At 39.3% G+C, this 15758-nt stretch overlaps 1 protein-coding gene across 1 annotated transcript; it reads left to right on the forward strand.

The window, feature by feature from the left end:
• The first annotated feature begins 3173 nt into the window (after positions 1–3173).
• p4ha1b (prolyl 4-hydroxylase, alpha polypeptide I b) lies at positions 3174–15681 on the forward strand. Its single transcript, XM_085369749.1, has 15 exons — positions 3174–3657; positions 6285–6367; positions 6497–6593; positions 7407–7558; positions 7814–7951; positions 8168–8407; positions 9837–10057; positions 10145–10321; positions 10445–10515; positions 12275–12374; positions 12491–12544; positions 12633–12698; positions 13729–13797; positions 14268–14364; positions 14767–15681. Exons 1-15 carry the CDS (start codon positions 3644–3646, stop codon positions 14835–14837), a joined length of 1650 nt encoding a protein of 549 aa, XP_085225875.1. The 5' UTR covers positions 3174–3643; the 3' UTR covers positions 14838–15681.
• Positions 15682–15758: the final 77 nt, after the last annotated feature.

A 15758-nucleotide genomic window follows, 5' to 3' on the forward strand; every position in this document is an offset into this window, starting at 1 on the left:
CTGCTTTGGCAACTGTTTGTGACATTCCTCTCCGGCTTTTCGTTGGCTAACGACCACATGACCGCCTGTGCAAGGGTGAATTTGAATAAACAGATTCATTAAACTGGGAGGATGCCGCTCTGTACCCTGCTTCTCAGAGTCTACCTGCTGCACTGTGCGCTCTGGGGTTCTTATAACTGTATTGCTATAAACACTAATATGTCTTAAACCATAAATGTTTTATGGAGTATCTTCAATACAGGACAAAGGGTGAGAGGTGGAGAGGCAGTGGCTGAGGTGAAAGTGAAGAGGGAGGAGATTCATATATTACTATGTTACTGTGTTTCCAAGACCACCAGCTGAATTAAGGGCAAGCCTGAAGCAGCGTTGAGAGAGGATTTGTAGCAGCTCTTGTTGGGCTTTTTGAGAGAAATTTGCTGATGTTTATTTGTGTGTGTGTGTGTGTGTGTGTGTGTGTGTGTGTGTGTGTGTGTGTGTGTGTGTGTGCGTGCGTGCGTGCGTGCGTGTGTAGGATGTTCTTCTAGTTAAGGGCTAGAGGGAACAGCTCATGCATTTGCCAAATAACTTAAAGGAAATAGTTGTAGGACCGTCCGGGTAAATGCTGTTGTGTCTGTGTTTGAGCTGTTCTTTTTCCAGGGTATAATATCTTTAAGGTCTTTATAAAAAAGTGTAACCTCCTAAGGTACTTTAACCAAATATTAGTGGGGGAGTATGTATATGTTTGAGGTTGTATATATACTTTTGAGCCCATCTGGATTAGAAAATCAAAAATAAATTTCAATTTGAGGACTTAATTTTTTTTTAAGTCTCTCTATTCTTAAATAAAGATGTATGCTGTAAAATCTTTCCACCCTGAAAAAAAAACAAGACTTCAAAGAAATCATTAAACAGTGTTGGATCAGGTGACCCTGAATCCTCCATTAGTCGTGCTGCGTTTGGACTAGGCTGCTTGGGGATTCCCATAATGCATTGAATGTTTCTTCCTTAGTCACATTTTTGGTTTGTTCACATATGTGTTCATACACCTCCCCTCATTTAATTATTAATTATAACTAATCCCTGACACTCTCTTCCACAGCATGTCATTAGTCCTGTCTTCCTCCCCTCACCCCTAACCAGTCATGGCCATGGCAGATAGCCACCCCATCTTCCAAAAAGGATTTTTTTTTCTCCTTTCCATAGTCACCAAAGTGCTTTCTTGTGGGATTTCTTATGATTGTTTTCTTTGTATTATTGTTGTGAATTAGCACTGTGAATTGAATCTCCAACAGAGAGGGTAACTGTACAGACAGTAACCATTCCTCCATCACACCTATCTGGAACAAAAGTAAAACAGGTATATTTATTGCCAGTTCTCTCTGCATGTAGACACTGTAGTCTTTCTATTTCAGTGTGTGAGCCAGAGACCGTGCTGGCTCCTGCTCTTCCAGGAACAGTTTGTGTTGAGTGAGCAACTTTACAATCTTCTGAATGCAGTGGGTGACCAGCCCGCTTTGCATGACCCCTACTATAGTCTTATCCTTGACTGATGCAGTGCAACAGTTAATTAAGAGAATTTTCATTTTAAAGATAAACATGCTAATCTTAAAGATTAACATGGAATAAAGTAATACATAATAATTATGTCTTTATTATGAATAAATATGAGTATTAGGTATAAGGAGCCATTTGGTGATGAAGAGGATGCTGTGATAGTGATACACCTTGAGCTGGGCTGTTTAACCAGCTGCATAGAGCTGCAGAAATATTCCACAATACTACTGTATGCGGAGAATGATGTAGCCCAGGTCACACATGCACATATATACTTTTGCTTATTGTAGCAGTATGGCATTCTAGATGGGAATGTCAAGACTGTATTTGCTAGGCATCAGCATGTTTGTAAAATTAGTGTGAATAGGTTTATTTTGATACCATTGTTTTGAGCTACAGCCTTATTGAATTACCAAGAAAGCCATATATTTATGATGAGGTAAACTTGCTTGTCTCTTTGAATTATGCTGACTGTATCTAGCTGAATCTGCATTTTTGTCTCAAGGTTTCTCACTGCATATTTCAGTGGGTGGTGTAAAGGTCAGGGCCGACTCCCCAGACCTCCAATCCTGATTTTTTTACAGCTCAGTGCTTTAGAAATGGACCTTGTCATCATGCTGGGAGAATTCTCAGCTTTACATGCCCGTTACCCTTTCCTCTGCATGAACCTGAAAGCCAAGCCCCCACTGCGATCCTGGAGGATCGAATTATCAAGAATCTAGATATCACACATGTAGTCAACACCACTACCGACAGTCCTAATGCTATTTTAATCACTATGCTACTAGAACCTGGTGGAGGCACTGCCACTGACATCCAGCTTCATTAACACTGCACTTAAGTCTGAGCCTGGTCCACTGCAGTTTCAAAGAAAAAAGGGAATGCACAGCCCCCAATGTGAACTTCCTGCGTCAGATACTGACTTATGAGGAGCAGCTGTTTGGGCGCAGACTTACCGACTTGGACGACATCTGTTGATGACTGCGGGGAAAATGGGAACGGAAAGCAGTATACTTTTTTTTCTTCTTAAGTGGAGACTGAGAAGCTGCAGGGAAAACACTCGATCTCGGTTCACTATCCAAGTCCTCACTCTAAGCTGTCATATTTCAGATTATACAGATGTTGAATTTGTAACCTCTGTAAGCCTCAGTATAACACTTATGACATTTTGCTTGGTGACAGTTGATAGAACATGTACATTAATAAGGAAATTTTATTTAACTTTACATAAGAAAGGTTTATTATCTTCAGTTTCACTCAGTGATGTAATGATGTGCTGATACTGAGATACTACCTGTTTTGCAGCGTTGCTCATGTGGATATCTAAGATGACAAAGGCTTGCAAATAGCCAGTGTTTATCACAGACATATACAGTCTGTAGTGTTTACACTGGGCATTTCAGTTGAGACATAATGCAGTTAACAATTTGCCCCTCTGCGCGCACACACACACACACACACACACACACACACACACACACACACACACACACACACACACACACACACGTAGCTCCACCCTGTTGAATTCAGCTGAATGCAGAAGGAATTCACTCCCTACCATCCCACACTTTTTTTTTTCTTTTTGTGAAGCTAGTAAGAATAACTTTTCTGGAATGTGGGAGGAAGATGATGAAAAATGTCTGTTCGTTCAATGTAAACGTTACAAAACTACACAAAACATCTGTTGAATGGAGATGATGGGCCCGGAGTGCAGATGCATACATGCAAAGTTGAGCACATAGGTTTTAGAGAAAGAGGAGAAAGAAAACATCTATCGGCAGTCTTTTAACACGTGGCATGTGACCTCACTGGAACGATTTCCACATTAAACACCAAAATACTCATCTTCGGTCGTGTCGGTACGGGTCAACACTATTACAGGCACCTCCCCTAAGTTTTCAGAAGCAGAGAGTGTATGCATGTGAGTCTGCACGTAGCATCGAGCCCCATCCTTTTAGAAATACAGCCCGAACCACCAGATAGCCAATAGTACACCGAATCATCACAGACAGGAAGAGCCACCGGACCGAGTCTCCAACTTCAGACCGTTAACTTCACTGAATCGGTGTGGGCTTCAGGGAGAGACCCCGACGGCTTCTGCTACAGGATGCTCTCGATTAGGTGACTATCGACCCCTTGAGTGAGATAAGAAATGTAGGCTTATCTAGAAAATGTGTTTACATTTCAGATAGTCACCAGTTTACAGATTACGTCTTTTCAGTGTTTGTCGCTGTTACCAACAGCAACCGTTGTTTGCTGTGCGAGCTTTGAGCTAGCGGCAATGAAAAGTAGAACAAAAGTAAGCCAAGTTTTAGGTTTCTGTGTTGTGGGTCAAAACAAAGATTATACTACTAAACTAAGCAGGAGGCAATGAGATGACCTGAACCAGTTAGTTAAACTAGAAAATAGCAAGAAAAGAAAACGTAACCTGGCTTTTCCCTGTGAAACTTTAGCTAGCTTTAGTTTTCCGGCATTCCAGCGCAATGCAGCGTGGGATGCTTCTGCCGTCATATTGCTTTATGCCTCATTTAACAGCCTCTATACATTTTATTTGTTAATGGCAAACATTTTTCACATTTAGTCTGTCATATTTCATAGTGACAAGGAGATAAAATGTCATATCGAGCTACAAACTTTGTTTATATGTAACTCCCCAAAAAACACCTAGTAAAAGCCTTCCTGCTGCAGTTCAGTCTGCAGCTTTCATTGACTGAGTTTTGCAGGTAATATCAGACTCTCCATCGGGCAGTGTGCAGTCTTCACACAGGAGGGAGTGGCGAAGACGTGGCAGTCCTCTTCCATGCACGTCCTGTGCTATCTGACTCCATAGCTGGAAAACTTGGAGACATTTTGTGCGATGAAGGAAGTTTCTCAGGGCAGACTCTCAAAAATAAAATTGTTTTTGTCAGGAGCAGGTTTAAACTTGGTATAACGTATTGCGAAGCCAGTTAGGCTATTAAAATTGTGCTTTTTTTGTCTGGGTGTTGTTCGTTTCATTACGTGTCCCCCCTGTATTTATCTTAAATATTCCTTATGTATACTATGGATTAGTTATATTCTCATCATAACAGGTAAATAAGTTTTAGAGGTTTTTGGGTTTTTTTGTTTTTGTTTTTAAGGTACTAAATATGCACCAACATCTAATTCTAGATGTCTAAGGATTTCGAGCTCTTTCTTTTAACACTTTTTTAACACTTATTTCACTCTCATTGTGGCTGTTGCTGCTGCCTGGTACAACGTTTACAGCCCTATAGCTGAAAGTTGATTAGGAAAGCAGGAAGTGGTACAAGTGACATGACAGGATAAAGGCAAGTAAACTAGCAAATTGCTTTATCACATGACTTTATGGATTTATATCCATCCAAGGAATTTTTAAGGGTGGATACTTTTGAGGAAACGCGAACCCTGTGGTCCAACCAAAAGGAGTTGCCTTTTAGATTACACATGAACTGGTTTCTAGGTCAGTAAGACTTTGTTTTTATTCTTAGTTTTTTTTTAATATGGGATGTACCAACATGCTTATTAACACAATCACCTCCTTTCACTTCCATGTGTGGCATGACCAGAACACTTGGTTTGAAATTAGAAATGTTCAATATACAGCTATCATTTTTGCATCACACTTAACTGAGTGTGAAAGAAAATTGTAGTAATTACCCTTCCTGGGTACAATAATTGCATTCTTCAAAACTTTTATCTTGGAAATCAGAAAGTGTAAGAGGCTGTTTATGGCTTTTAAGTGGCAGCACACATTATGCAGTTGCAGAAGTAGCTTGGTAGCAGTAGAGGATAATGGTAAGTTGTGTCTTGCTTCAGGTTTTTTTTTTCCACCCTCTCTGCTTCCTTCTGCTGACCTAAATTGAAATCTCATATGAAGTCACTCTATTTTTTATTCTCATTCAAGACTTGCCCTTGTGGCAGAGTCGAACCTGCCTCAGCCTGCTGCTGGCTTACACTGAATAGTTTATGTACGCTTCATGATCTTCATTTTGCCTGTGCGCTTATGGGTGTGTGTGTGTGTATTTGTGTTTACACTATATTTATAACAAACCATCTCACTTGGTCAAGCAGCAGGCGTTTTATAATGTGGGGGATTTTTGGTCTTGATTCTTTTGGCTTAATTTCTTTCCAAAACTTTTGTCCAAGTCTGCTCTCTTGCTATTTTTCTTTTGAAAAACAAAAAGCCAAAATGTGATGTGCCACTGGCCAACATGGTTCGGTTTGGGTATATTTACAGTCTTAGTAGTTTGGAATTTTTTAGTACATTCTTGAGATAAATAAGTGATCTAATTTGATGTCAATCATGGCATGTGGCATGTTGTGGACATCCCAGAATATTTAAAAGTAAAATTCTTGCACATTTGCTCTGAATTTCTGTTATGTGGGTAAGAAAAAAAATTAGCACCACAGTAAAATTTGCGTGGTACTTCTTTATACTATTTGAAGTATAAAGAAGTGCATGTGAGAATGCACAATGGAGTCATGCATTCTCCTGTAATTTGTGGCTGCAAGAAACAAAAGATCACAGTGCTGCCTGTCCCAGGCCTAACTGCCAGCCTCAAAGCTAAACCAGACATATTTTAGTAGTGTGTCTGGTTTAGCTCTTTAATTATATGACTAGAATAAATTGGATTATGGTGATACCTTGTCATAGAAATTAAAATGTCTTCAAAATAGGTAGGTCATTCACTGACTCTTTTAATCTGCATGTTTTATTAATTTAATGCTCTTCTCTCACTCTTTATTAGAATGGAGCTGCCGTGTTACTGTTTATTGCTGCTGAGCTGCCTGCAGTCGCTCTCAGCCCACGCTGACTTCTTCACTTCTACAGGTAAAAGACTTGTGTTATGTTACTACACAGACACAAGGCCAAGAAATTTTAAAGCTCGTACTAATTTTATAAGATTAGTATAGTTTATCATTTCAGTGTTTGCAATTAATATGTGTTTGTTTCTTTCAGGCCAGATGACAGATCTGTTGTACACAGAAAAAGATCTCGTCACCTCTTTGAAGGACTACATCAGAGCAGAGGAGAGCAAACTAGAGCAGATCAAACGGTGAGTTTGTCAACTCCTGGGTGTGATTTGCTGCTGGGGGCATTTCTCCCTTCTCGTCGTCATGTCCTTGCATCTGCTAAATTATTTTTATCCCAGTGCCAGAGTCAACCAAGCACCGCAATCGCTAGCTAAAATAGAGAGAAATAAAAAGGATACGGAGTGCAGAAACATTCCAACTGTGTTAACCACATGTCTGATCATTTCCATCAGAATCCCCTACAAAGATGAGATATGCAGCTTCTTATTTCAACTTTCTTAACTACAGTTATGTACCGGGGCAGCTGACTCACATCGCACAGTTAGAAAACTTTGATATGGAGGAGTGGGTCTCTGAATTAATGTTACCTGCACAGTTAGTTGGTGTTGCAACTGGTACAGCTGCTGTGTGGAGAAGCCACATTCCTGTATGAAAAGATCAACCCTAACCTGACCCTCATTCACTGGATGAAGTTAGGACCTGTGATCCGTGATGCTTTAGGACACATTACAGAGCTGAGTCAGCAGTAAACGAGGATTTAATTCTGACAGGTTTATTGTTTATTGGGTTTATTGTTGCTTATTGGATTTGGATGATAATATTGATTGATAATGACTGATAATATAGCTTGATAATTGATAATATATACAGCTATCAACTTCATTTAAAAAAATAATTTGCAAGTATCTATAAACATTGTGGTTAGCTCCATGTTTAATTTCTGAAGTTGCTTTCCTAAAACTCCATAAATATTATATATGACAGCCGTAATAATAGGTAGCTTGCTTACAAGTGTAATCAACACACTTTAATCCATATTACCTTTTTTGTGATAGGTGGGCTGAAAAATTGGATTCCTTGACAGTTACTGCCACGCAGGACCCTGAAGGCTTTCTGGGACACCCTGTGAATGCCTTCAAACTGGTGAAGAGGTTGAACACAGAGTGGGGGGACCTGGAGAGTCTTGTGCTCCGTGACACCACTGGAGGTATGAACAGTAAAGCCCAGGTTCAAATAATAACACTGTAATATTTGGTTTTATAAATGAGTGGTAAAAACTTGCAGAAAAAGTGCAACACAGAAGTACACTAAAACATTGACTTGTTTGTTTTAGGTGTATGTGGATGGATGAAACTCCCATCTAACTGTTCACCTCATGAAATTTTAAGAGAAAGTGTTAAATGTCACTTTGAGTGATTAATGTGCCCACACATAGAATACTTTATCGTGCCATTTTTCTCAGGATTTATTTCCAACCTGACCATCCAGAGACAGCACTTCCCAAATGACGAGGACCAGACCGGAGCTGCCAAAGCTCTCATCCGGTTACAAGACACTTACAGACTTGATGCCAACACAATCTCTACGGGAAACTTACCTGGTAAAATCCTCCGAACAGTTGCATGTCACACATAAATGGCATGAGTTCACATGCCCATGGGCCTATTTGTTCATTAAGGATTCAATGTACAGATATAAAGACAAAGTGACTGCCACGAAAGTCACAATAAATGTCAGACTATGTGAGTTTTTTGGGGGAAGGGTTTGATTGTTTTCTGATTTCTTTTCCCCCCCTCCTGTGTGTACTCCTAACTAGGAGTGAAATACAAGAGCCACATGACAGCAGAGGACTGTTTTGAGCTGGGGAAAATTGCCTACTCCGATGCCGATTACTACCACACAGAGCTGTGGATGGCCCAGGCCCTGAAACAGCTCGATGAGGGAGAGGAGTCCACTTTAGATAAGGTGACAGTGATCGACTACCTCAGCTACGCCATTTACCAGCAGGGGGAGATGGAGCGTGCAATGGAGTATACAAAGAGGTTGATTGAACTGGGTGAGTCTCTTCATATTCTAAAGAATTAAGAAGTAAGACTGTAATAGTGTGGAACTTGCTTTAATTTGGCCAAACAAAATAAATTATTGTTGGGTATTTTAAGCAAGGTTTAGACTGAAGGACAGACTAAACAGAGGTGAGGCACAGGTCAACATTTCCGAGCCAGACAGACATAAACAGTTCAGGCAGTTGCTATGTTGGGGCATAACATCTGTGCTGTAACAAATCTGTGGGGTCTTGTCTCAAAACGCTGCTGTTTGTACCAGCAAAACAGTTATCTGTATAGCACAATTCACAGAGCGGTGAAATCTATTTTTTAAAAATGACCGGGTATTGCTTTTTTTTAGAGACTTTGTCACTTGTCCCCTTTTATTTATTGACGTTACGGATTAACCAGGAATAAGAGAGGATTTCAGTGTGTCCAGGTACAGTTTAAACCACTGCCAGACTTTCCAAAGCAGTGTTAATGTCAATTTTATTGATATTTTTATTATATTATATTTATATATTTATATTATATTTTACACATAAACTCAGTGTGCTTAACATAAAATATAAAAACATTAAAAACCCATGTAAGTCTGCAATGCCTTAAGGCTTGTAAAAACAAAAAAACTAAACTGTACAAAGGAATAACATGCATGGTAACATACACACAGACAAGCACGTACACAAAAGTGTTATTAAGTGTAAGTGTGTGAGAAAAATAAAGGTTTTATGTTAAGTTAAGTTTGTTTTTGAATGTAGACATGATTGTAATTGACCTCAGATGAATAGGAAGCTTGTTCCAAAGAACAGAGCAACAGAAACTGAAAGCACCCTCAGCACACTTAGATCGAATTCTGGGGACAGTTAAAAGATCTGCACCTGATGACTTGAGAGGTCTTATTGGGTTATAGACACCCAGCAAGTGAGAGATGTACTTGTGTGTGTGTGTGGGGGGGTGGGGGGGGCAAATCACTGAGTACGTTATGAACTAGTAGAAGGATTTAAAACAATCAAAGCTCAAAACCAATAGAGTGCGAAATAGCTTCCTTACCCGAGCTGCTGTCTCCATCACACCTCTTTGCCAATCAGTGCACCAATTCAAAGATACAAACCATTTGTACTGCTGTTTTCTTCTGTCCAAGAAAGTGACACTGTCGGCTATCAGTTTAGCAGTAGTAAACAGTCCCCTTGCTGTTATTTTGAAAGTTATGTTGCTTCCTGGGCCATGTCCTGCTAAAAGGGTGCCAAAGCACCCGAAGGACATTGTCCCAATGGATTGCAATGTCTCAGACTGCAGCTTTTGACAGTAGTCCTCCATCTGAGTTGAAGTCATCATTACTGACTGATGGCGTATATTTGTCATGTTAGAAGCGATGTTGTTTTAGTTTGCATTGCTGCTTGTAATCACCACTGATGTTTTCTCCTGGTTTTTCACACATAGACCCAGAGCACCCGCGTGGCAAGAGCAACCTGAAGTACTTTGAGTTTCAGTTGGAGAAGCAAAAAAAGGCTGCAGAGGAAGAAGCTCCAAAACAGAAGGAGCGCGAGAAAAGAGAAACAGCTGAAAAGAAGAAGAAGCAGAAGAAGTCCAAAAAGGCTTTCTCTCTGATCCCAGAAAGGGAGAAATATGAGATGCTTTGCCGTGGAGAGGGTATCAAAATGGTGAGGAAGAGCTGAAAGCAATTTATAACTTGCATACTGCAGCTCAGTTTTAACTTTTTGTGTGCTCTTTTCTTTTCTCTAAATCAGACGCCTCGTAGGCAGAGCAGGTTGTTCTGTCGTTACTACGATAACAATCGTAACCCCAGTTTACTGCTGGCGCCCGTCAAACAGCAGGATGAGTGGGACCGCCCCTACATTGTTCGCTACCTTGACATCATCTCTGATGCAGAAATTGAGAGAATCAAGCAGCTGGCAAAACCACGAGTAAGCAGTTCAGATTTTAGGATTTCATAGGTGGTTTGGGATGGCAAAGGATGGGAGGTCAAAGCTGTTATTAGCAACGCATACTTTAATATCTTTATGTGTTTATCTGTGTGTGCTTCACAGCTACGCAGGGCAACCATCTCCAACCCCATCACAGGAGTGCTGGAGACAGCTTCTTACAGGATCAGTAAAAGGTAAGACAGAGCATGATGATGAGGAGGAGAAAATCTTATTTTCCCCTTTAATAACTGAGCTCACGTCTTCTTCTGTACTCCCGTCTGATCACAGCTGCATGTTTCTGCCCCTCATAAAGGCCATCCTAAAGGCTCTTGAGCTGAAGCACTCTCTCCTGCTGAAAATACGTTTTCTAAAAATAAAGAAACATCTGTAGCTTTTTCCCCCCAAATAATCCTAAATGAAAGGGAAATGCTAAATTACTAACGCGACTGAATATGTAGCTATTTGTGGACGAGTTGGATTATCCAACTCTTTTTTGAGGACCTTTTTATGGGTCTGTTTCTGCTCAAGTGTCTGCTCCACGGAGGTAACACATGAAGGTAGCAGAGGGGAAAGATATTACTCTTTTACTAGTTGATACTAACATTATTTCTTTTGTGAGCTGCCTTTTCTTTCCCTCTTTTCCTCCTTATTATGTTTTGTCCGTCCTTGTGCATGTGTGCTTCCGCAGTCCATTTTCCTTCCTTCTTTGATACTGCTCTTCCTGCTTCTACGTGTCCTGCTGTTGGAAATGCTGTAGTTAACGGGAGCTGTGGTGACTGAACCCCATTCAAGGAAAATCCCTGTGAGGTAAGGGGTCAAAGATCACTTGGAAGGACTCTCTCCCTTCCCCTGCTCATTTGACTTCATATCTATACCAGGCTACCTGAGTTTTGGACCTGAGCTGGATTTTTATGTCCCATAGCATTGTTTGGAAATCACTTTCCAATACAAGGCCATTTTTCTGTAGTTCTATATTTTGTACAAGATCTGTTTTAAAAAAGAGACATTGTGAAACATCAAAGGCCTATGTAGTGCAGATAAATGACCGTTCAATTTTTATAGATGCCTTGCTCACTGTTTTAAATTCAAATTTAAATCCCATCCTAAAAATAGCACGTTAGCAGCCCACCAAAACCCCATGCTTTCTTTGGTTTTACTGCAGTTGGTAATTAATGTGTGTGGGTGTCAGGGTGTGGTGTTTCTTTTAAAGTTTTGTATGCATGCATGACAGCCGGCACGTCTTTCTAACTTGAGTGAACTTGAGGTAACAGACAGATGGAAGAAATCAGAACAGTTTGAACTCCATTTAAACGACTGCAAGAGACTTAAGGAAATAATCCACTGGCTCATGCTTCATTCAATATCCATTTATAAAATATGACCTATCAGTACAAACTGAATGAAAAAAGATGACACACACAGACACACGTGTTAATGCTGATCTGCAGGCATTCTTAAAAACATGATGAAGAAGCTATATGGGCGAAGAATCATCTCACTGCCTTTGTAACGTCTTTAAAAAACTTGTTTTCCTCAACCCACATTAGAGTGTGTTGGAATTGTCTCTCACATAATGGCAACTGCAAGTTCGTGTTAAGAGGATGGACATTTTTATTTTGTTTTTAGTGGATATTATGGCCAGAAAAAAATATTTTATCTAGTCCTAAACCACACTATAGAAATATCTTCAAAGATATTCATTAGATATTGTAAAGCTGGATATTGTTCCCATTTTCCATTCCCTCTGCAACTCTACTTTGCTTCTGTATCCTAATATTGCCATTTACAAACTCACGTTGGTTTTTGTTGGCTTTTGATTCCAAGTTTCCTGCGTAGCATGCCTCTCAGACACTTTTTACAGAAGCATCTAGTGGATAAAATGTGTGCCTTACTGAAATATGTTTCCCATGCTGTTTCATTCTCAGTTTCTCTGTGTTCCCTTCTATATTCTAGTGCTTGGCTCACTGAATATGATGATCCAATGATTGAAATGATCAATAACAGAATTGAAGGTGTCACCGGGCTTGAAATGGACACTGCAGAAGAGTTACAGGTAAAAAAGTTATTTCAAAACCAACAAAAAACTGTACATGACCACCAAATGAAGCAAACAAGTTTCCCTGTTTCCTCTGTTAGAAACTGATTTTTTTTACATGTATTTGTCTGCAGGTTGCAAATTATGGTGTTGGAGGTCAATACGAACCTCACTTTGACTTTGGAAGGGTACGTTCTTTTTCTGTTTGCCACAGTTAATGTACTGCTGCATTAATGTGGTAGGATGTTTAACATGGTATTGGTTATCTCCGTACAGAAAGATGAGCCAGATGCCTTTAAAGAGCTGGGAACTGGGAATCGTATTGCAACGTGTCTTTTCTATGTGAGTGATCACCCCTTTGGACCAGCATTAACCTTCTTTTATTTATTGAAGTTTGATTTTTACTATACTAATTGCCTATGCTGGTACTGAAATTAATTTAGCAGTCAGTGACACAGTCATTGTTATAATTAAAGTAGACATTGTTGACTTATAAGTCTGCATATTTGATAATACTGAGAAAACTATCGTATTAAGTTTCAGTATACAAATTTAGAATGAACCCTGTCACTGCACATAGTGCTAGCAAAGGGCTAGCATAGTATCGGGGGCTAGCTGTCATCTGTGACTATGGGCTTTAGTGTCTTTGCTGTGATAGGACAAAATTTACTCTGCTGATGTGATAAGAGAAACAATAGCATCTAAATTCTCAATTCAAATACAGTACGTTCAGTATTATTACTTAATCGTAAAGTCATGTGACTCCTCACCTTGAAACAGTGTCACAAAGCATTTACATGAGTGAGGGGCCATGCTTGTTAGTCATGAGGAACACGGGTAAATTTGGAAACAGGAGGATTTTATTTTACTCAAAAAATGCACAAAACTATTAACAAAAATTATATTTGAAATAAGTTCTAGGAACCTCAGCAAAAGAGGTCAAATAATCTGAACTCAAATCAGACTCAGAAATTAAAAAACGGACTAATAAAATGAACTAACTGCTTAAACAAAACCAAACACAACTGAGCAGAAATTGACTCAGCATGCAGGAAACAAATGGAAACTTAAGTCTTGGCTGATCACACCAACTTAGACACACTGGGAAGCAAAATAAATAATGATCTGTTATTGATCTGTTATCCAGAGAAACCACATACTGTAGCAGCTAATTTAACAGCTACTTCAGCATAAATAATACATTGAACATAAGATTAAACACATTAACAGTGTTTACTTTACAAAAGTTAATTAAATCTGCATACTACACACAAGAACTATTCTATCTTCAACTTCATTTTATATGAAACTAAGGATCTCATATAAGTTGTTTAAATTACACTGCTGGATTTTTCTTCTGTCTCTGTTGTAGATGAGTGACGTAGCAGCAGGTGGAGCCACAGTATTCCCAGATGTTGGTGCAGCAGTTTGGCCTCAAAAGGTAAATGTTGATATTACTCCTCTTATAAATGTCCATTAATATTGGTTTTCCAGCTAATCCTATTATGTAACAAACTGAAGGATTTTGTAAAAAAGGTCACAGATGTCCATAATAAAGTACACACCGTACATAATAAAAGAGAAAAATATACTTATTCAAGCACTTTTTCTCTCCAAAACACATTTTATTAATGGTAAAGGAGCGTTTTCATCCAATATAAGCTCATTTAGCGGAAATAACTGCCAATTTGTTCATAAAAGGATTCTTTCATGTGCCCCCATGCTCTTATAATGTTTTTAACTGCCATTTTAACAATCCCAGTATAGCAAGAGAACACATGTATTTAAATTTTGCTTTATTTATCATTTCACTTCTGAGAAATCTGTTGCAAGTACTTTAGGAAACCAAGTCTTGGCTCTCTGAGATGATGTGCAGAACTACTTAACCATTGGTGCCTGTTTGTTTTCCAGGGTACTGCAGTGTTCTGGTACAATTTGTTTGCCAGCGGGGAGGGAGACTACAGCACTCGACATGCAGCTTGTCCAGTGTTGGTGGGCAACAAGTGGGGTGAGTTTGATTGTTCTTGTTGGCTATAAAGCCGTCTACCTGAGTAAGCATTGTATAAAAGAATAGTGCTTGATTTGAGGACTTGGGGATTTTGGATGATTTTGAGACACCAACACAAGGCCCAACTTCTGTTGAGCCTGTGTCCTCCACCTCCCTCAACTCTATTTACACTTTTAAACATTAAAATTATATTTAACAATTAAGACAATGCAATTTAAAAAGTCTGAAAAAGACATTTTAGTGTCAATCACTGCTTGATTAATAATGTTACTACACTGGCCAAAATAATTGTGATTTTACAGATGTTTTACATATTTAAATGTGTGAGTGTGTGTGTGTGTGTGTGTGTGTAAGACTGGGCTTATGATTAATCTATCTGTGTATTTTTCTTTCCATCATCAGTATCAAACAAGTGGATTCATGAAAGAGGCCAGGAGTGGAGGCGACCTTGTGGCCTAAGTGAATCTGAATGATTGTCCTCATCACCTTCGTGGCCCTCTCTTCCCCTCCTTGTGAAACACCCAGGACTAAAGAACTGTGCTGCAGATCACAGCGTGATGATGGATACACATGGATACAAAGAGTCTAAATGGCTCACCTCCTTTCTATAAACACTGACTTGTGTTTTTTCTTTCCTCTCGCTCTCCACTTGTTAGTCAGTTTCAAAGACTGTTTTGGTTAATGTCAAACTCCTGGACTGTATTGGCATTAAGGTGCCAAGGTGACATGTTCATAAGGTTTTGTTGGATGGTTTTGAGAAACACTTGAGCCCCTTTGTTTGCACTCTGAATGAACCTTAGAAAATACTAAACTGCATCAGAGATGTTTGTCTTTTCTGACAAGTCAGTTTATGTTCAGGCTGAGCTTTCCCTGGGAAACACTCCAAAGAATTGAAAATTATGACCATAATCTAGGATTGTGGGGGTTTTTTTGGTGGAAAAATAAACACTTTATTTCCTGTAAGCTGTGTAAAGATCCAGAAGTGGTTTTAGTTTCTTGCAGTCTATGCAGTACATTATCACATGTTGCTGATCTGCCTAAATGCCACTGTTTATCACTCATTGTTGCAAAATGTAGTGTGCACACATGCATGGGTACACTTACAGAGAGGTGCATACACCCCGATACTGCATAACATTAATTTGATATTTATGTGTTTTTCCTGGATTTAATCCTCATTGTGTTAGTGTTATGTGAGGGGGGAAAACAAGCACTACATTTTCCCATAACGGAGTCAAATAGTGATTCTTTAGAGTAGGTTTGGAAGAGTGTGACCAATACTTTCAGTGTATATAATGTGTTGGGGTTTTTTTAAGAAAGAGGCATTTTATTTATATGTCCTAAAAACAAGTTTATGTTGTTTATGCTTTAAATGGAAAAAAACAATGCATTTT

Source organism: Diplotaxodon limnothrissa, linkage group LG13, assembly GCF_057381915.1.
Source record: "Diplotaxodon limnothrissa isolate DT_005_m linkage group LG13, D_limnothrissa_male_GT1.1, whole genome shotgun sequence".
NCBI classification, from domain to species: domain Eukaryota; kingdom Metazoa; phylum Chordata; class Actinopteri; order Cichliformes; family Cichlidae; genus Diplotaxodon; species Diplotaxodon limnothrissa.